The sequence below is a fragment of the Ipomoea nil genome, unplaced genomic scaffold (assembly GCF_001879475.1).
Source record: "Ipomoea nil cultivar Tokyo-kokei standard unplaced genomic scaffold, Asagao_1.1 scaffold0980, whole genome shotgun sequence".
In the NCBI taxonomy this organism is placed as follows: Eukaryota; Viridiplantae; Streptophyta; class Magnoliopsida; order Solanales; family Convolvulaceae; genus Ipomoea; species Ipomoea nil.
This window is the reverse complement of record NW_017617408.1, coordinates 2,597,869-2,620,258: the sequence shown is the minus strand read 5'-3', so window position 1 is coordinate 2,620,258 and position 22,390 is coordinate 2,597,869. Positions and strand designations below refer to the sequence as shown.

The 22,390-nt window shown below is 34.4% G+C and overlaps 1 protein-coding gene and 1 long non-coding RNA gene across 2 annotated transcripts; both read right to left on the bottom strand.

Moving 5' to 3' along the window:
- Nucleotides 1–4,241: 4,241 nt before the first annotated feature.
- LOC109179724 (malonyl-coenzyme:anthocyanin 5-O-glucoside-6'''-O-malonyltransferase-like) lies at nucleotides 4,242–5,918 on the bottom strand. Its single transcript, XM_019329213.1, has 2 exons — nucleotides 5,446–5,918; nucleotides 4,242–5,353 (listed from the first exon to the last, which is right to left on the bottom strand). The coding sequence occupies exons 1-2, from the start codon at nucleotides 5,849–5,851 to the stop codon at nucleotides 4,380–4,382; spliced, it is 1,380 nt and encodes a 459-aa protein (XP_019184758.1). The 5' UTR covers nucleotides 5,852–5,918; the 3' UTR covers nucleotides 4,242–4,379.
- A 7,788-nt stretch (nucleotides 5,919–13,706) lies between these two features.
- On the bottom strand, nucleotides 13,707–20,888 carry LOC109179789. Its single transcript, XR_002053973.1, has 4 exons — nucleotides 20,648–20,888; nucleotides 16,248–16,533; nucleotides 15,949–16,136; nucleotides 13,707–14,346 (listed from the first exon to the last, which is right to left on the bottom strand). It is a non-coding gene; the product is annotated as an uncharacterized LOC109179789 (long non-coding RNA).
- Nucleotides 20,889–22,390: the final 1,502 nt, after the last annotated feature.

The following is a 22,390-nucleotide window of genomic DNA, read 5'->3' as shown; positions in this document are numbered from 1 at the left end:
ATTAAATTGACATTTCTACCCTTAAAGTAAACATTTTATTTATTTTTCTTCTCTAACAAATTATTGCGTATCCGTATGGATGACCACGGTTCAGTTCTAACTGAACCGGACACTATAACAATCGAATTAAAAGTTTCCGGTTAAGGGAAAATTGTACACTTTTTCCCTCTGAGTTATATGATTATAACACTTTTTTCCTCTCAGTTATTTGTTTATTCACATTTGCTCCCTCAATTATAATAAAAGTGGCAAGTTTTCTCCATTTTATGTTAGGTGAACATTTTTACCCTTAAAACTAAATATTTCATTTATTTTTTCTTCTCCAACAAATTATTGTTTATATGTACGGATGATTATGGTTCGCTTCGAACAATTTTTTATTTTATTTCCAATTCAAAATTTATTTATTTATTATAAATTCTATTTCTTATTTTTAAAATAATATAAATTCAATAATTATTTTATTTTATTTCATTTTTTCGGTTCTGAATCGTAAGTATAAGAAAATAAAGTTGTGTTGTGCCTTCACAATTAGTTATATTTGTTCTATATTTTCTTTAAAATTTTTAACCCTAAGAATCTAAGCTCCACTCCCAAGGTTCGGACCTATGACCATTTATTTGAAATGGTAATTGAAATGTCATCATATTACATGATAGTTGACTTAATCATATTATATATAATAATCATATAAAAACCAATTGCTGTTAAATCAAAGTAATTGTAGATTACTAGTATATATGTCCTCTAATGAAGGTGTGCATTCCTCAAAAAGAGAGAAATCAAATATAATCTTGGGAAAATGACACTTTTTACCCCTGAGTTATATACTTATAGCACTTTTTCCCCCTCAATTATTTAGGTAAGCACATTAGCCCCCTCAGTTATTCTAAAAGTGGTGCTTTTTCCCCCCTGATATATTTAATTGACATTTATACCCTTAAAGTAAATATTTTATTTATTTTACTTCTCCAACAAATTATTGCGTATACGTAGGGATGACCACGGTTCGGTTTGAATTGAACCGGATACTATAGCAATCGAATTAATAGTTTTCGGTTATAATTCAGATCTAGAATCCAATATTTAAATGTCAATTTATTAAAATTATGTATCAAAAAATTGAATCTTGAACCGTGAACCGGCGGTTCTGGATCCGATTCACGATTTTGAACCGCCTTTATTTTAAAATTTTATTTTTTTATTTTAAAATAGTATAAATTCAACAATATATGTATTTTATTTTTTCAGTTCGGAACATGAACCGTCCGTTCTGGTTCACGATTTTAATAAACTCTAAATATCGGATTTCGATTCTAAATTGTAATTGGAATATTTCGGTTTGGTTGCTATAGTGTTTGTTTGGTTTGAACCAAATTATGGTCATAATTTGTTGGAGAAAAAAAAATAAATTAAATATTTAGTTGAAGGGTAAATATGTCCATTTAATATTTCAGGGGGGAAAACAGCCACTTCAATAATTTAGGGGGCAAAAATGCTATAGGTATATAACTCAGGGGGAAAAAGTGCCATTTTCCCTATAATCTTAGATATAAAATCACACTCCAAAATGCCATTGGAACGTAATGGATTGTCAACTTCAATATGACTGTGAACGCCTAAGAAATCCATACTTTTTCCCCCTTTTTATGAAGTTCGGAAGAATAATATATAACACGTGTGATTGCAAATTAAAACAAACCCCCATTGGCTTTGCTTACGATTCAGAATCGAAAAAATAAAATACAATAAAATAATTATTAAATTATTTAAAAAAAAAAAGAAATAAAATTTATAATAAATAAATAAATTTTGAACTGGCAATAAAAAAATAAAAAAAAAATTGTTTGAACTAAACCGTGACCATCCGTACATATAAACAATGATTTGTTGGAGAAGAAAAAATAAATGAAATATTTAGTTTTAATGGTAAAAATGTCTATCAAACATAAAAAGAAGGAAACATGCCACTTTTAATATAACTAGGAGGCAAATGTGGATTCATGAATAACTAAGAGGGAAAAAGTGTTAAAAGCATATACCTAAGGGGAAAAAGTGTCATTTATAATAAATATTTGTTAAAAAAATAATGTTTGACTAAAATTAATGAAGGTGGTGCAAATAACAATTTTCTATTTACACCACCTAAAAGTTATCATACCTATTAAATAGGTGGTGTAAATAGTAATTAGGGTGGTGCAAATAGAATTCCCCTATTTTATATACTAACAATTAATATACATTTGTTAAAAAAAAAAGCTAATTTGAGGGGCAAACCACAAAGCTTTTGGCATTACCAATATTATTGTTTGTTTGGTCTCATTTGAGGAGCCAAGCTATGTCACTCGACCACAAAGTCTCAATATGAAAACAATTCTCCGCGATGCGGATTGAAATTGTCGTATCCCTATATGCATGATGCATCTAGAAAACAATTCTCCCTAGCTTAAGTTTGTGTTATTTTGTTTAGTTACCGTATATTTAAACTTGTTATTAATTGATTAGCTTCTTGCTTATTTTTTTAAGATTAGTGTCTAGTTGTATGTTCTCCACATATTATGTGCCATATCCCCGAATCGCTATAGAACGACAAAACTTTTTCATACTCTCCATAGCTACATCAATACATATATAATGTAGTGTAATAGTTATGCTCTCTCCAAATCAAAACTTTAGTGTAATATTTATGGACGTTAAGTTTTATTTTTATGAACATATAGAAGGAACATGCATTATAAACATACTATAACTAAAGTGAATTAAAATACATATGATATACATTTAATTTAGCGTTTATGTATACTAAAATTTATGAACATATAAAACAAATATTATAAACTTAATACATTATAATGTTATTAAATATTGTATACACTAATTCGACCATAATCTCCAATGCAAATAAACTCGATCTGATCTACTGTAATTTGCCCAATCTCTACCATGATACAATCCTTATCCTTAAACTAACACCAGTTACATCTCACCAATATAATAATACAATAATTACAACTCTGTCTAGCACAACACCCATAGACCAATCTCCTCAAGAAAACAGGACCACACGCATTAGCCAAAAATATATCCTCCATTGTCCATCAAGTTGGTCCACTCCCTTATCTCAACATTTTGGCATATTTTTATTTTTTTCCCCTCCTGAGCAAGCTCTAACTATAGAAAACACATTTAAACTCGTATCATACTCAGACTAATCCTCGATTAACACCAGAACAACACAATTAAGAGACAAAAGTGCTGGTCATATTAGTTTTTTTATACAAAAGGAGTTCGAACTCTCAATCCTTCTTAAAGGATAAGAGTGTACGGCCACTCACACTAACAAAACTAGTTTTTGGCATATCTTTATTGGTTTGACTTTATTAAAAAGTCTTGAGGTTGATTTTTAATGAAATTTTATAATTTACCTATGAGCAAAAACCTACCCTGTTATCTTCATTAAAAATTATTTAAGATAATAATTAAATTAAAAACATCATTAAAGTAATTATAATTACCTCAAATTGAAAATTTTAAGAGACAACTATTTTTGAAAATGATACTCAATTTAGTCCTCCATTTGTTATTATATTCCATTTGTTATTCCGTCAAATTGGTGTTAAATAAAGGGACAATTCAGTAATGTCAATATTGATCTCTCTTTACTTTCAACTTGTGAAGTGCGAAATTCTTCTTTCTTGTACGAATTACACCCAGAATTACTCCCGGACCTGCAAATCAAATTTTATATTCGCAGTTTTAGGAGTAATTTTGGGAGTAATTCATAAAAAAAAAAAAAGAATTTCGCAGTTCACATGTCTATGAGTAAAGAGATGCCAATATTAAAATTACTGAATTGTCTATTTATTTTACACCAAATGGACAGAATAACAAATGAAGGACTAAATTGAGCAAAAACACAAAGTCTGGGACTAAATTGAGCGAAACACAAAAGTCTGGGACGATATTAGGTCACCAAAGTCGTTTAGGACAAAATTAAGAAAAATCACTATAGTCGATGACGATTTTGAGTATTAAGTCAAACATTATATAACAAAATAATAATCTAAAATAACCAGCTTAATTGACGTGAGTAGCCGTATACTCTCCTCCCTTAAAAGAGGTTGGGAGTTCGGACCCCCTATCATATGGAGATTAGTCTAAGAGCTTACTCTCACTTGGAATCTTTGTACACAAGAACAACAATACGGCCAAACTAAATTGGTCGGAATCATCATGCCCCATATCTAAATTTGTACTCTTATTCAATAAGATTTTGTCAAAATCCCCTTTATTACAGTACACATACAAGAGCCTATCTCTAATTAAGCAACTAAATTAGCAATTCCGAGAGTGAAGGAGAAAAGAAAGTGAAGAAACCTCTATAAGCTACTAAGGCCATCAGCAAAGATGGAAGCAAAAGCTTCCATTCTTGTTCTGGGCATGGCCAACCCAACCTCCAAATCACCTTCAGAATCCCTACACTTGCAAAGGGACATAGAATCACCTCCATCAATGGACACATACTCTATCTTCTCCGCCTTTCCCCACCCAAAATCTGCACCATACAAGTCTATTCTTGGATACCCAGCAACTCCCATTCCCTTCCCTTCAACTGCTTCTTCAAACTCCGAAAACCACAATTCCCCATTCAAAATCCACTCTTCATCATTCTTCACCCCTTTCTCAATTGCCTCTCCGATCAACTCCGCCGCCGCTAAAAACCCATCATCTCCGACCAACACCTCAATTTTCGATTTCGCGCAGACTGACACTACACAGTTGCCAAAGTAGCTAGCCGGAAGTGGTGGGTTCAGGCGAGTCCTACAATCGGCTGAGCAGACGAAAATCTCCTCCGCCGCCGTGGGCTCCCCTATCGCCGCCTTGGCTTTCAAGATCCCACTCCACACATAACCGCATGTTACAGTGAAAGCCGATACATGAATTGTTCTTGGTCTTTGTCTGGCTGTGACTAAATTCTTGATCTTCTCAATGTCTGTTCGTCGCATGATATATGTTGCCCGAACCTTATCGATCCGAGGGGTTGAAACCTCGGCCTCGGATAGCTCAACCTTCAACTTTTTCTTGGTTTCTCCGAACATTTTGTCCCTTGCCCCGTATGGGTCTTTCACTATTGTCCGGTCATAAAACGGGACAGATTTAGATTCAGATTTCTCTGCTATGAACTCTCCATCACCGCCCAGTTTGTTAATCATCGCCCAGGCCTTAGTGAAACTGTTCATCGTGTTTCCATCCCCGACAACGTGGTGATGTGTGGTGCTAATACATATGCCAAAGCCCGGAAAAAGTGTGACTTGAATTGATAACACAGGGATAATTATCTGTTCACCGGCGGCTGTTAAGATTAACAATTATTAATTTGTTGAGATTAACAAGAAGAAGAAGAAACAATAATAAAAGCAGAAAAGTAAATAAGGTAAAATTTACCTGGTTCAGGAGCTTGTAATCTAGCCACGAGAGGGTAAAAGTGGTTCACATCACGGGGATGATTGGCTACAAGGGAATCGAAGTCGCCGGCGGACTCGGCGAAGGCGACGGGAACAGAGTCTCCGGGGAAGTAGCGCAGCTCCGGCGGGGTGGAAGAATCAGACGGAGAAACCAGGTTTCCGGCCAGGGGAAGAAAGTGTTTCAGGGTTAGGGAGAGGGAGGCCATTAGATTTGGGATTGTGGTTTCAAGGAATGATTCCCGGGAAATGGGAAGTCTATAGAAGAGAAGGCGTCGGACCATCCGGAAGTAGAACAGCCATGGGATGTCGAAGAAGGTCAGGGGGAGTGACATCTCGGCGGCGTTGCCGGCTGGTGCCACTTCACGGTGGCTGATAAGAGTCGCCATTGAAGATCGGAAAGCGGACTTGAGAAAACTATTGACAAATTATTTGAGATAAGTTGAAAATGTAAGCATTTTATAATATTAAAAGTTTGATATGAGTTCACACGTTTTATACGTTATTGAAAAAGGACAATGATTCTTTTATGTCATTTTCTCGGCAATTTATGCTGTGAAACCGTGTAAGGTGGATACGGTTCTAAAACTGTTTATAATTATAAATATATAGTTTAAAAATTATGAACATATAGTTGTGAACATAATTATGAATATATAGTTCTGTAATTATTAATATAGAGATTCAGTAATTGTGAATATGAAGTTTAAAAATTATGAATACATAACTTTATAATTATGAATATATAGTTTAGTAATTATGAACATATAGTTCTGTAATTTTGAATATAGAGTTCAATAATCATGAATGTGAAGTTAAAAAATTATGAATATATAGCTTTATAATTATGAACATAGAACCGTGTTCACTTGCAAGGTGAACACGGTTCCACAACATATTGATTGCATTTTTTTTTTCGTAGGGCTTCACTTCGACCCGATAGAACATTTGAGAGGATATAAATTACGGTAATATAGGGTGTCTATCACGATTTTGGAAAATTTGCAGTTTTTTGTCCTAAAATTATAAAATAGTAGTATCCTTAATTCTTTTGTCATAATTAATTTCCATCTCAAGTTTGAAGACAAAACTTAAGAAAATATTGACAAATTATTTAAGAGTTTGTAAGTTGAGTGGAAAATGTAAGCTAGCATTGGTGTGTTAGATAATAATAAGAGAATGCTGAATGATAGATATCGAATATGAGAATCGAGTCGAACCACCTAACTTTGGTCAAACTACTTAAACCCTGTCAAACACCTAGCATCCCTTCATAAATCTAAAATAAATACCTCTTTACTACCCTATTAAATTACCCATTATTCACCCACTAACCACCTATTCACTACCACTTTATCACCCATAAACCGTACCCCGTTAAAATTACCCACAAAATCCTAATAAAGTCCTATTAACCATCCATTTCCCAACTAAAAAACGTCTGCCCATTATTCCCCCAAACTATCAATAATTGCCTATTAAACTACCGATGGACATCCCCTATTACTTTCTAGTTTCTACTATAAAAGAAGACAAGAGTGAAGGAGCAAAGGGGAGTGGGGTTCACGAGAAAGTCCAGCATTTGTTAGAGAAAGAAATAGCTTCATTCTGATACAAAAATACATGTACAAAAACACCTACAATATAGGGAATTTCTAGGTTTTGGGTCCACCCAAAAAGGCCCGTGATTTTTTCTTTCGTTTTTCACGTAAAAATCATTGTGTCTCTTTTCCGTTTCTTTCTATTATTTCCATTTTATTCAATCAAAACCGGTTGTTGGTTTTAAGACTTTTGGGTAGCCCACGGAAGTCCAACACAACCGGTAGTTGGTGGATTCACCGGAAAAGAATGTAGAAAGATAAGTAGAAAAAGTATAGACGCAATAATTTTTACGTGGAAATCGAAAGATGAAAATCACGGGCCTTTTTGGGCGGTGCCAAACTTAAAGACTTTCACAATTTTTGTAGGGATTTGTACATGTATTTGTGTTTGTGGTGGTGTAGCTATTTTGTATACAAAGATGGAGTCTTCTAGTGGTGTAGAAAGAGTGAATGTGAAGAAGAATACTTGGATAGGAAGAGTGAATGTGAAGAAGAATACTTGGAAGAGTCTTCTTAGTGTAAAAAAAGGAAGAATAATTTTGTGTCCCCCCTTTCCTTGTGTCTTCTCTTTCTTTTTATAGCCAGTATAGGTAGATGGGATGGGTATTCACGGATAATCAATATGGCAATTAATTGGGGGTTAGTGGTGTTTTAGGGGATTTTATGAGGGTTAAATGAGGGACTAATGGTCAAATGAGTTGGGAATGTAATAAGGGAGTAATAATTTGGGGGTTAGGATGACTGGATGAGGTAAATAAATAAGGTAATAATATTGGGGGTTATGGATAATAATACTAATTAGGTAATTGATTTGTGGTAAGGGGCTTTGATGGGATTTAAGGGAAAATAACGCTTTAGTCAACATATAATTTATTTTGGGATTTATGAAGCAGTTAAAGTGGTTCAATTGGAGTTAGGCGGTCCAATCGGGTTCAAATATCGGGTACCCATTACCGATGTGTTGGATCCTTAATAGACCATTCGAGAGTCTAAAAACCAGCACTTAACTTTATCAAAAGTTTGGTATATGACTATATTTTTTTTTTGGTGAGGAAAAAGAGGCTACGCCTCAGGTTAAGAGATTCTACGAGAGTTGGCCCCTCCCGCATCACGAACCAAGAGGGGGATGAGACCTTCCATCGCCTCTGTGAACACCCAAGTACCCCAATCTGTAGCTTGCGCAAGGTTAGCCAAGAAATCTGCGCAGGCATTACCTTCCCTGAAAATATGGTTGAAAGAGATCCCCTCAAAATTGGGCACCAAGGCAAGACAGTCATGCAGCAAAGTACACCCATTATCGTCCATATCCATATCGCCATGTAAGAGGTCAATGATGGCTTTAGAGTCCATCTCCACCGTGACCCGACGAATTCCCTTCTCGAGACAGAGCCGTAGACCCCCCCTTAGGCCCCACAGTTCTGCCACGAAGCTATTGCGGCTTTACTAATTTTTGTGGTGAAACCCCAAACCAAGCCTCCCAAGTTGTCGCGCACCAGTCCGCCTGCGGATGCAATGCCCGAGTTACGTTTGGCTGCTCCATCCGTGTTAAGCTTGTGTCAACCTTGAGTCGGCGGGAGCCATTGGACCCAATCTGACCATGCTTTGACCACTTCCCCTATCTTCGAAAGATCAAACAGCTCTTTAACCTGGGATTTAGACCATTCGACAGTTGATAAGGGGCTGATCCGCTGTTGTTGAAAGACCCAAGCATTTCTGTTTTTCCAAAATGCCCAAAGATTGAACACAAAGTGGGAAGGCCAGCCGATATTCTGATGGATGGAACAATTTCTTCTGATCCATTGTTCGACTGTCCAGTGGATAGGGAAATCAAAATTTATTGGTGTCTCAGAGAGGCGCCACGTCGTCCGTACTGCACTGCATCCGAGTCACCTGTAAAATACTTTCCGAGTCACCTGCACAGGTAACTCGGATTCCTGTGACGCTGAAAGTGGTTAGCTTTCCGCGACACCCGTTAAGGGTGTCGCGGAAAGCTGACCATGACTTTTTAATTTTTTTTATTAGGACTTTCCGAGGCACCTGCTAGGAAGCAGCTGCCTCGGAAAGTCATTTTGTTATTTAATATCGTGGGTGTCGCGGATATCCACCTTTTTTTTTTCCTAATTTCTTCTAAAAATACAATAATTCCCTGATTTTATTTGCTCAAAATTAAACCTGTACAGAATTTTTAAAATTCACACAAAAATTTACAAAACCATTAACAACTAATTAAACGTATCTATTCAACAACAAATTCAAACCAACACTAATAACTACGAACACAAACATAACTATATATACTTCACAATATAATTATACAATTCTTTAACAAAACATAAACATAAGTTAATTAATAATAATAAAGATATATAATGTTTAAACCAACTAAAGTTACAAGCAACGATCTACAAAGTATTGTGCCCACAACTCGCGGATTTCATCTATTTCATTTATGGAGTAGGTGGGCTGTTCAAATATCTACAAAAAATTTAATTCGATCAAATTAGTAAACATATTAATTAATGTATTATAATTCTTTTTTTTTTGAAGAATAATGTATTATAATTCAAATATACATTTAGTTGTATTTAATTTACTTACCTCTTCTAGACAATGAAGCTCTGAATGCTTATTAACGATCTCAAACATGTATCGCAGTATGTAATATCCACATTCAGAACCTCCTGGTTGTTGTGGACACTACAATATATATATATATATATATATATATATATATATATATATATATATATATATATATATATATATCATATCAAACAATAAATAAAAACAATTAAAACTTTAACTTTAACTTTAACTTCATACTCTGCATTCTTTCCAATCAAACGTTCTAATTCCTCATCCAGGAACAGATCGAAATGCCCTATATTAATAACAAACATTCATATCAATTTATATATTTATATATAACATAATAACATTTAAAATACATATATTGATTTTTTTACTTACATATTCACAAAAACTTTGACAGCAAGGTTGCGATCCACACTTTTCAAAGGATCAAACACGTACACCGTTTTAGAAGGTGGACTAATCACGATGAGTATCCAATGATTACTACATTTACAAAACATATATATATATATATATATATATATATATATATAGAAGAGCGCTCATATGCGGCGGGGTCTTACGGTGCGGCGGTACGGTCAAATTCCAGAATACACCAACAGTGTTAACAATATGCACCAACAGTGTAATAAAAACACACCCCAATGAAATGTAATAAAACATCACAAAATACACCACTGACTCAAAAAAACACACCATATAACTCACCACCCCCAATGGTGTATTTCCGAACAGTGTATGGTGTTTTTACTCACACCTAATGGTGTGTGTTTGGTGATGCAGGGCTCTGTTTACTCTGTTTTGTGTGGTGTATTTCCTAACGTTGATGGTGCATATTTGGTGAACTATTGGTGTTGCCGCACCGTAAGAAATAACCGCACCGTAAGACACTGCCGCACCTGAACCCGCCTCCATATATATATATATATATATATGTATATATATATATATATATATATATATATATATATATATATATATATATATATATATTAAAATTCTGATATCAAATACTTCCAATAAAGTTATTAAATTATATAAATTAATTAGTAAAGTAAAAGACTTACTTTTGATGATATGGTGCCAATATGAATTGTTGATCCTTGTGTTTATCCATGACCTGAATTCACTGTTGCAAAAATCGCGCCTAGGCGCTAGGTGGCCTAGACGCCCAGCTAGGCGCTCTAGGCGCCCTAGGCGGTCCCCAAGCGCCTAGAGGGCACCTAGCGATTTTTTCAACATTGCCTGAATTAGATATTGTGTAACCGCAACAGAATTTAAGTTAACCATATCTGCTGAAATTTGTGTTGGACACGCAAACCCAATAGATGTCACTCCAAGCTGCTTACACAGCTTATTCAAAAACCTGAAAAATAACGTACAAATAAGAAATTTCAATAAACTTAAAAAACAAATGTATATAAAACACATGAACAATTTAAAACTTACATCATAAACACTTGTATAATCGAGACATCGAGCCAATTCATTGTCAAAAAATCCTGTATATCCTCCATCATCACATAAACATCATTCACGTTTGCATGATGGAAGAGTGATAAATCTAAGTCCAAGTCAATGCAGTCTTTGTCAACAGGATATGATAACAACTTACTGACAAGCTGCTTGCAGTATGTCCCCAAAAGCAAAAAGACATTATCACCAACAATTGGGGATGGTGTAGCAGTAGCAGATTGCTCAGCACTTTGATCCCTCATTTGCTTATTTTTTCTTTGTGGACTTACTTTGACATTTTCCTACCAATTAAGAGCAACCAATAATTGAAAGCAATATAATGTCAATCATCATAACAGGCAAAAGATAACATTTGAATAGAACAAAAGTGTTTATAAAACAACTAAAAGTTTAACAACTAGAATGCATACCTCATCTAAAATAACTAAATGAGTAGGACATTGTGTGTTACTCCAAAGTATATCTCCCAAAGTGGTATACTGCAATGTTGGCACGGGGAGATTACATCCCTCTGCACCACATTCACTTCATCGACCGTCACTTTGACATGATTTGGTAAAAGTAGCTGATTTTGCACTAACATTGTCTCATTTGTAGTTGGGTAAACCTTACCCTTTGCAACAACTAATGGCTTACCATCAAGACCACATATTGCAAGTTTACACGATTTTGGGCTCTATTTTTTAATATATATATATATATATATATATATATATATATATATATATATATATATATATATATATATAAGGTTTAAATACAAGAAAATAATATTTTGATTATAAAATAATTTTTAATATTACCTTAATTGTGGTTAGTGGATATACATCAACCGAATGACAGCTGCTTCGGGTCGGAGGTTGATCATACCCAGCATAAGCACTTTGAGGAGTGCCAATCGAAACTCCTTGTGGACCTTGGTGGTTAGCTGACATGTTATTCATCAATATATGCAATTGCTGGGTGAGCATGTTAATATGGGGTTGCACCTCCGACAATGTATTTTGTCTAACCTTTTCCATCATCTGTTGGACTTCATCATAGACATCAACCCCTTTAGTGTGCCCTGTTTCTACTCTGGTCTACCAAATACTTGTAGGATGGTGGAGTATGAACCAACTCCTCTTACTGAACCCGAACCCCGTTTATCTTCTGATTTATCAAGAACTGTAGACAATATGTCATGATGTATGTTTGATTGAAATGTCCCTTGATTAACTTCATCACATTTTTGTATCTGTTCCAATCAATTAGATAAAGTTAAGTATTAGTATTTTTAAGCATATTATGAGAGTGTTTGGTAAATGACTGATAGCTGATTGGATTAGCTGGTATTTAATAGCTGATTGTGTTAGTTGATTTGACCAGTTGATTGTATTAGCTGATTATAAAAAAATGTTTGGTAAATTAGCTGTTTTCTATTAGCTGATTGTATGTAAAATGACCTTTAAGGGTATGAGTATATTACTATTACTATTTATTATTAAATAAATTTATTAATTATTTCAATTATTATTTATTATTACTATTGTAAATTTATTATTATTAAATAAATAAACCCAAAAGTCCACAACCCGTATTACCATTATTTATTTTATTATTATTATTATTATTATTATTATTATTATTATTATTATTATTATTATTATTATTATTATTATTATTATTATTATTATTATTATTATTTATTACTAGTAATTCACCCGCGCGGTGCACGGAAAAAAATTATGTTATTATAAATATAAATAAAAAATAGAAAAACTAAAATATTTTAAATTATTTAATATAATAATATTTTTGAACTTCCATTGGTCAAGTATTTATTATTTTTATAGAATACAAAATTACAATTAAAATTAAAATTATAATTTTATATGGTTAATATAATCTCTAATTATGTGCATATTCAAATAAACTTATAGAGATAATTTACATAATTACATTGATTTATTCTTAATTGCATTTTATCTATGTTATTATAATTTTCACAATACAAATAATAACTAAGATAATTACATTTGGAAAGCAAATTTCAAATTTTGTATGTGTAAATTTAAACTCTAATTGAACACATTTTTTATATGATTATATAATATATAGTTATTTTATTTTTCAAAAGTATATTTTTTATATGATTATATAATATATAGCTATTTTATTTTTTAAATGTTGTGTTTTTTTTTTTTTGTATAATAAAGAATGTTGTGGCATTAATTGTAACATTAATTATTTTCCAAACCATATAGCTTTATTATATAAAGGATTATTATTATTATTATTATTATTATTATTATTATTATTATTAAAATGACAAGCCCACTGACCTGCATTCTTAACCTAAATGCCAAACCAACCCACAGCTCAAATGAAATCAAATCCCTAACCCTCTGCCCCAAATGGCCAAACCAGATGCGAAGAAATAGCGAAGCAGTGGAGAAAAAAATGAGCTACAATCAAAGGCAAGAAGCAATGGGAAAGAACAAAAGGGGCGAGAATCATGGCAACAAGGATGAAGATGATAGATTTGGGTTCGTTTCTTTCAATGTTTTTTTTTTTTTTCTTTTTTTTACTTTTAATTTGTGAATAAAAAATATAGTTTGTGCATGTATTTGTTGTGTGCTCTGAACTTTGAGGATGAAGACTTTCTTGAGGGTTGTCCATGGCTTACAGTGAGAGGGGAGAAGCGAGAAAAGAAGAAGAATAATGGGTAAATCTGTCTTTTAGAAATTATATACAACCAGCCATTCATAAAACGCTGTCTCACCCAGCGTTTCCCAAATCAGCTTATTGGATGAATCAGCTGAAAGAAAAAGCTATTAACCAAACACTCATTTCAGCTGATTGACTAAGTCAAACTGTTGAAAATGGTCAAATCAGCCAAAAATTGGCTGATCAGCCAATAACCAAACACCCCCTATATATTCTTATAACAATTTTTTAAAAATAGTGCTTACAATTTTATGAAACACCTCTTGTGTTTTCTCATTCAGAATGAAATAACTTCCTTCTTTTGACTTCTTAACTCTTGCTCGTACCCAATCAAAACTGCGATCTTCGAACAATAATGACGAGCTAACAGAAGCACAAGAAGATTGTGAAGATAACGGGTCTGACATCTTCCACTCTGCTTGTTTGCCAACATATCCAGCAGAACCTAGAAAGTGTGGATGCTCATTGCATGCTTGCCTTTGTTTTGCCTTCTCACTTTTCTCCTATAATTTCAATGATATGTTAATATTAATAAAATGTTGGTGATAATGAACCAAAATTGATTTAATATCCCAAAAATAATATTTATATATATACACACACAAGTATATAAAATATTATTGGATATTTATCCGATATATATATATATATATATATATATATATATATATATATATATATATATATATATATATATATATATATATATATATATATATATATATACACACACACACACACACAAATATATATAAAACAGACCCAAAGGTTATATATACATGTATATCTACGAAAAAGATATACCAATATATATCAACCAAAATTGGAGCTAATAATCCTCCGATTATAAGTCCAATCCAACGAATATATCAAAAGAGGAAGAACGGATTTTTGCTTAAAAGCATAATCCAAAACAAGAAAGAAAGAGAGGAAGAAAGATTAGTATGAGTTAGGCGAGGTGCCTTTCTTTCCTTAAAACCTTATTTGCCACCTCCCAAAAGTGCTAGGAACGTTGTGGCCTAGGTTTCCCAGGATAAAACGTACAATGGTTCGACGTTTGAGCACCCAAACGAACGAACCCGGCGAACAAGAGCATGGGCAAAACACAGCTTCAAGAATGGAGTAGAAGCAGAAGTATTTTGAGGCTGGAAAATTATTTTTCTTGTGTGTTCGAAAAAGCTAATGCTCAACTCCTTCTTATATAGGGAATGAGGAGTGAATAGCCTTTATTATGGCATTTAGGGGCATCCCTACAACTCCTGTAACAGCAACCATTAACATGGGCTTTATTTAAAAATTAAAATTGAAATTAATTCAAAGAATTAATCCCACAACAGCTGAATTAAATCCCAACAGTCACAAACAGGAGCTTCAGGCCGAACTTTCGGCCTAAGTAGTAGTTTTGGCCAATACATGAAACAATTGTTTTAAATTTCGTGGTGGCCAAGGTGGCACACGAAACATGAAACCATTGTTTCATTTCGTGGTGGCCCACGAAACTTGAAACAATTGTTTCATTTCGTTGTGGCACACGAAACATGAAACAATTGTTTCATTTCGTGGTGGCCCACGAAACTTGAAACAATTGTTTCATTTCGTGGTGGCCCACGAAACTGTGGAACAATGGCATAACTTAGCCCGCAAGGCCTGTCAATTTTCGTGCCCACGGGCGCACACGAGATTAAGCATGGTCTAAGCCTTTTTGATCTCATTCTGAGATTTGATCGGCACCCCCCTGCGCGCGAGAGAGATCCTCTATGCTATACAATTCAATAAGCTTAAAAATAGCTCATGTATAAATAGTGGGGCAAATCCTCTTCCCAAACCAATGTGGGACAAAAGCTCACTTTTTCCCTTCATTTTCCAACTCAAATGGGTCTACTTTGAGAATCAATATCTCATTCACCCATTATCCGTTTTGAGCATACAATATATCAATCTCTTCGTCTCACTAAGAAGAACCCGAATCCACTTTGACCCGAACCAAATCGGAAGTGGACCCCACTGATAATTGTACCAAAAAATAGCCACTTAATATGCCATTTAAAGCTATTTTTCCAACATAAAACACTTGAACTACTTATAATAAAATGAAATAAACATACCTTGAATGCCTTACTCTCACGATGTGCAACAAATTTCGCCCAACTCTCCTAAGTTATGAAGTCATAGAGTTGTGCAGGAGAATCATAGTTTGGGTGCTTATTGATAATATATTCACGCTTCAATCTACTTTTGAAGTCTCTCCATCTCTTGGATGCAACTTTCAATACAAGCTTCTTCTTTGTATCATCTTCAAGGCAAAATTGTGCATGAATAACAACAACATAAGCATAAGCAATAACAATGGTTGATAATTAAACTTATATCACTAACTAACAATTAATATAAAGTTATTAGATACCTTAACATCTGTCCAAATTGAATCTTTGATCATTCCTTCTACTTTGTCCCAATTTTCGATGTTGATATCTAATCTACCACGAACCACAGCCCCAACATAAGATGCAAACTTCTTGCTATATGATCCAACCGGCCTATTATATTTATCAAACTGAATTGATACTTCTTCTTTTGCCTTTTTCTTATTGAAGTTTTTACATGCATTTGGACCTCTTCTTTTAGGTTTTTCTTTAAGGGCTGAACTAGAAGTATCTCTAGTTTGATCACTCATGGTTGTCTATATATACCTACACATGCAAAAAAAAATATATATAAATATCAATAAATATATTATATTGCATTTCAAGTCCAATAAAATACCAAACAAAAGTTATTGTCAACAACTTATGAATCTTACAACAAAAAATTATGATGCACGTTGGTCAACCCACAATCCTTCTTCATGATCACTACGCATGTAACTAATTTCAAGGTTATCTTCATTTGAAGATAAAGACTGAATACCAATTGAAAGTGGAGGAGTTTCATCAAAATGATCATACTCTTCTTCATCAACAACATCTCCAACACCAACAATACTTCTCTTACCTTGTAAGACAACTGACCACTTGTTATCAACAGGATCAGAAACATAAAACACTTGTTTTGCTTGAGATGCAAATATAAATGGTTCATCATGATAACCCAACCAACCAAAATCAACCAAAGTAAAACCCAATTCATCTATCCGAACACCTCTTCTATTATCAACCGAATTACAACGGAATAGAGGAATTTTAAATACATTGTAATCAAGTTCCCAAATTTCTTCAATCACACCATAGTAAGATATAGCAGCATCAATTGGTTTAGTATCTTTAGTACTTGAATAATCTTTTGATATTGCTACTAATGTAACCCCACTATTTTGCACCACACTCTTTTCATCTTGTCGTTTGGTGTAAAATGTATATCCATTTATGTCATAACCTTCATAACAACTCACAAGTAATGTAGGTCCAAATGATAACCATTTGATGGTTTCACTGACATTATTTGGCACTTGAGATAGCTCTTTCATCACAGTATCATTGAACCATCTTAAGAAAGTGCGATTGTGTTCAATAGCCACCCATCTTTCACCCTTCGAAGGATTTTGTTGTCTTATCATGGGCATGTGTTGGTCCAATTACGGATGAACCTCAGTAAGGTGTTGCAATACGAGATGATGTGCCTTATCTCGCAAGTTTGTAGGTGGAACAAACGATCTGTATCCAATAGTACCTTTCCCACTGAGTTTTCCTTCATGAAGAGGCTTGGGAACACCAATAGACTCAACACTAGCTAAATAATCAGTACAAAACTCAATTGCTTCTTCAGAACTATAACCTTCAATTATACTTCCTTCAGGTCGATATCTGTTTCTCACATATCCTTTCAATATTCCCATGTATCTTTCAAACGAATACATATATCTCATAAAAACCAGACCACTGATCTTAATTTTCCTCACTAAGTGAACAATCAAGTGCACCATAATATAAAAAAAAAAGATGAGGGAAAATACATTTCAAGTTGACACAAAGTAACAGCCACTTCAGCCTGCAAAGCATCTAACACATCTATATCAACAACTTTACTGCAAATAGCATTGAAAAAGAAACAAAGTTTTGTTATAGCTTGCCTAACATGTTTTGGTAAAACATCTCGAATAGCAATAGGTAACATGTGCTGCATTAATACATGACAATCATGAGACTTCATGCCAACCAATTTAAGGTCCTTCATTGACACAAGTTTTTTAATATTCGATGAATAACCGGAAGGAACCTTGACAGCATTTAAGCAAACACAAAAACTTGTTTTCTCTTTTTTGGACAAAGTATGACAAGCTGGAGGTAAGTATGTTCGTTTTACTGATTATTGTGGTGCTAACTTCTCCCGTATTCCCATTTCAACCATATCCTTTCTAGCTTTAATACCATCTTTTGTCTTTCCCTGAATGTTCAACAGTGTTCCAATAATGCTGTCACAAACATTTTTCTCATTATGCATCACATCAAGACAATGTCTAACTGCTAAATGCTTCCAATATGGTAGATCCCAAAATATAGGCCTCTTCTTCATAGAGTCTTCTGAGTAGTCTTACACATTTTGCCAAAAGAAACATCAACATTTTTAACACGTTCATAGACTGCATGTCCAGATAAAGACAAACGTGCTACTCCAGTCTCTGATTTTCCATTGAAAGCTTTTTTCTTCTTTCGATAAAGATGATCAATTGGGAGAAATGTCCTATGACTCATGAACACATTCTTTTTACTATTACTCAACCATAGATTGGCTGTTTCATCTTCACAAATAGGACATGCCTTTGCTCCTTTATTAGTATAACCTGATAGGTTTCCATAAGCTGGAAAATCATTTACGATGCAAAAGATCATTGCACGTAAGGTAAAACTACTTTGACTGTAAGCATCATACACCGGCACACCATCATTCCACAATATTTTTAAATCTTCAATAACTGGCGCTAGATATACATCTATGTCATTTCCTGGTTGTTTAGGCCCTGATATTAACAAGGACAACATGATGTATTTTCTCTTCATACACAACCAAGGTGGAAGATTGTAGACTGCTAAAAGGACAGGCCAAGTACTGTGTCGACTACTCATGTTACCATGAGGATTCATTCCATCAGTACACAATCCAAGTCTAAGATTCCTGTTTTCAGTACCGAATTCAGGCCACCTCCTATCAATATTCCTCCATTGTGGTTAATCGGCTGGATGTCTTAGTTTTCCATCGTTTTTTCTTTCAATAGCATGCCATTGCAAATTTTTGACATCAATTGGATTAGCAAACATGCGTTTAAATCTTGGTATTACGGGTAAATACCATAACACTTTCGCTGGTGGACCTTTCTTATCCTTACACACATCACCAACATTTTTCCTTTTATAACGTGATGACCCACACTTCGGACACACATGCAAGTCTTTGTATTCTTTCCAATACAATATGCAATCATTCGGACATGCATGTATCCTCTCAATGTCCATACCCATCGGACACAACAACTTCTTTGCTTCGTAAGTTGAATTTGGAAGTTCATTATCACTAGGAAGCATATCTTTTATTAGTTCTAATAATCCCGTGAAACTCTTATCACTCCATCCATTATTTGCTTTTAAACTATATAATTTAAGCATACCAGATAACTTAGTATATTTGGCACACCCAGTGAACAAAGGTTTTTCAGCATTGTCAAACAAGCATTTAAATTCAGGAGGCATTTCACTAAAATCTCCCTGCATATCACGACCAAAGGTGAAACGACCAGCAGCTAGTGAACACTGAGAAAAAAAGTTCATAAATGAAGCGAGAACGTGCTTAATATCTAAGGCAAAATGAAGCGTAAGGAATTTCAAGACTACACGTTGTGAAGGGACGAGACAAGACATACAATTGCATCGAAGAGTCCATAGATGACATACAATGCCTACCCTCAAATATATATATATATATATATATATATATATATATATATGTATACCATATTCTCAACTTATGTCAAATTATATCTTAAATCTTCAAAATTTTACAAAATCATTGAAGGAGATAAATTGTAAGTCGTTCAAACAGCTCCCACTAAATTTCAAACTTTTACTCTGCACACAAAGAGACTTCATTGTACTGAAACCCAACTAAAGTCACCAATTAATCAACATTAAGATATAGAAATATATTATATATGTAATATATCTCGCGACAAAATTTAAGTGACAACGATACATAAAACATGTTTTTTATGTGGTAAATCGTGTTTTAATAATTAGATATATAGAGAGTAGTGATCATAAGCTGTAAAGCACAAGAGAGACTCAACTATAAGACGCAAAAAATGTTAAAATCTCTTTCTCCCTGCCCGTGTTGGGTTACCCACTCCAACCATCTTTTTGACATACATTTGAACCTTCAACAATGAAGGAAAAAATACAATGAAATTACCATTTTTTGCATAGGAAATACTGAAATAGTAAACACTCTCCCGGCATACTGTGCAATATACAGTACAACACACATACATGACTATTCAAGTGGCTATTTTCTTCATATAAACAGATGACTAAAAAAAAGCATATAAACAGAAAATATATAGCATAGTGTAAAGAAAAAAAAAAATACAAGAAAGCACTACTCTTATTGCTGAATTCTGGAACCAACTTCTCCTAATCCGCTTAAAATCTATCTATTTAACCAATTTAAGCTCTACTTAATAACATTTATTGAAATAATTTCAATAAATAAATAAATAAATAAATAAATATAAATATAAATATATATATATATATATATATATATATATATATATATATATATATATATATATATATAAAATAAAATAATCAACATTACCTTCAGTCGCCGGCAATGGTGGATGCGTCGGTGGTGTGGCTGACGGATGGCATGGCTGTTGGCGGCGAGGAGCAGCGCGGTTGGCAGCGGACGATTGACGGAGCCACTCTGCTTGTTTGCGGTCGGACTGACGGAGGACGGAGGACGGACGTGAGCAGAAGGAGCACGGGATTTGGCGTTCGTCGATTTTCAGATCGATGTGGCGAATTTAGGGATTTAGAGGATTTGAGAAATTTGGGTATGTACGTAGTCGCGCGACAAGAAAAGAAAAAAAAAAAAAAAAAACACCGCGGCACCTTCTTTAAATGGTGCCGCGGATTCCAATTCTATTAAAATAATAATAAAATATCCGCGATACCTTTTCCAAAAGGTGCCGCGTATTACATTTTAATTAAAATAATAATAAAATATCCGCGGCACCTTCTATAAAAGGTGCCGTGGATACCCATATTACTATTTTAATAATTTAATATCTGCGGCAACCGTTTGCCGTCACTAGTGAAAATTATGAAATTTCCGACCACCTGAAAGTGATCTTAAATCAAGTTGATACCAAAAAGTGGTCGTAAATAGCAACAAAGGTTTTTCCGGATACCAAAAGTCGTCGGAACAAGGCTTTTAACTTGATTTAAGATCACTTTCAGGTGGTAGGAAATTTCATAATTTCCAGTAGTGCGTGGGTGCCGCGGATTCCCTATTATTATTTTAATAATATCATTTCCGAGGCACCTTCATTGTGTAGGTGACTCGGAAAGTGGGCGTCCATTCCAAATTCTGTACTAGTGGGTGTCTCCTCGCACGTTCTCCGTTAATCAACAGTCGTCCTTTGAGAATGAGCCAGAGGAAGACTTTGATTTTTTCCCAACACTTCAGCTTCCAGAGCCAAGACCAGTCCATGCTGTCTTCGTCAATACCTGCAAAACAAGCGTAAGCAGATTTCGTCAGGAACTTACCTGTGTCGCTATTTGTCCACCCAATGGAATCTCTCTTTCGGACATCGAGTGGAATCGGGATCGCACGGATGTTATCAATTATGTTTTCTGGGAGAATCTCCTGTAACTTGGGAAGATCCCAGGTTCTATTCTGGAAGATGAAATCACTTACCATGCAAGAACCGAGCTCCTCCGGGATATCGATATTCTGATCCAGGCCGAGCGGCACGCTTCTAACCCACCAATCTTTCCAAAGATTTATCGAGTGACCATCGCCAACTTTCCATACCGCATTGGAGATGACCGTTTCCCTTCCCTTGATTATGCTTTTCCAAGCCCACGAAGCATTTCCAGGTACCGTGGCGGAGAAGAAGTCACTGTGTTTGACGTACTTGTCTCTCATAACTTGTATCCAAGGTTTATCGGACTTACCACACATCTGCCAGGTGAGCTTAGCAAGAAGAGCTTCATTGGAGTGGATTGCTTTCCGAAGACCAAGCCCACCCAAGTCACGTGGTTGGCACACTTCGTTCAGTTTACCAAATGTATCTTTCTTTTTTCCTGCGTATCCCCCCACAAGAAGTGTCTACAAATCTTATCGATACTATCGCATGTACCTTTCGGTAGAGCTAGGGCTTGCATAGTATAAACAGGGATAGTCGCCAAGGCCGATTAGGTCAAGATTCTTCTTCTCGTGAAGCTAAGAGAGTCACGCTTCCAACCTGAGAGTCTCTTCTTCATCTTTTCCAGAATATACCTGAAGGTATCTTTCGTAACTCTTTTCTGCAGAATAGGGATTCCCAAGTACTTT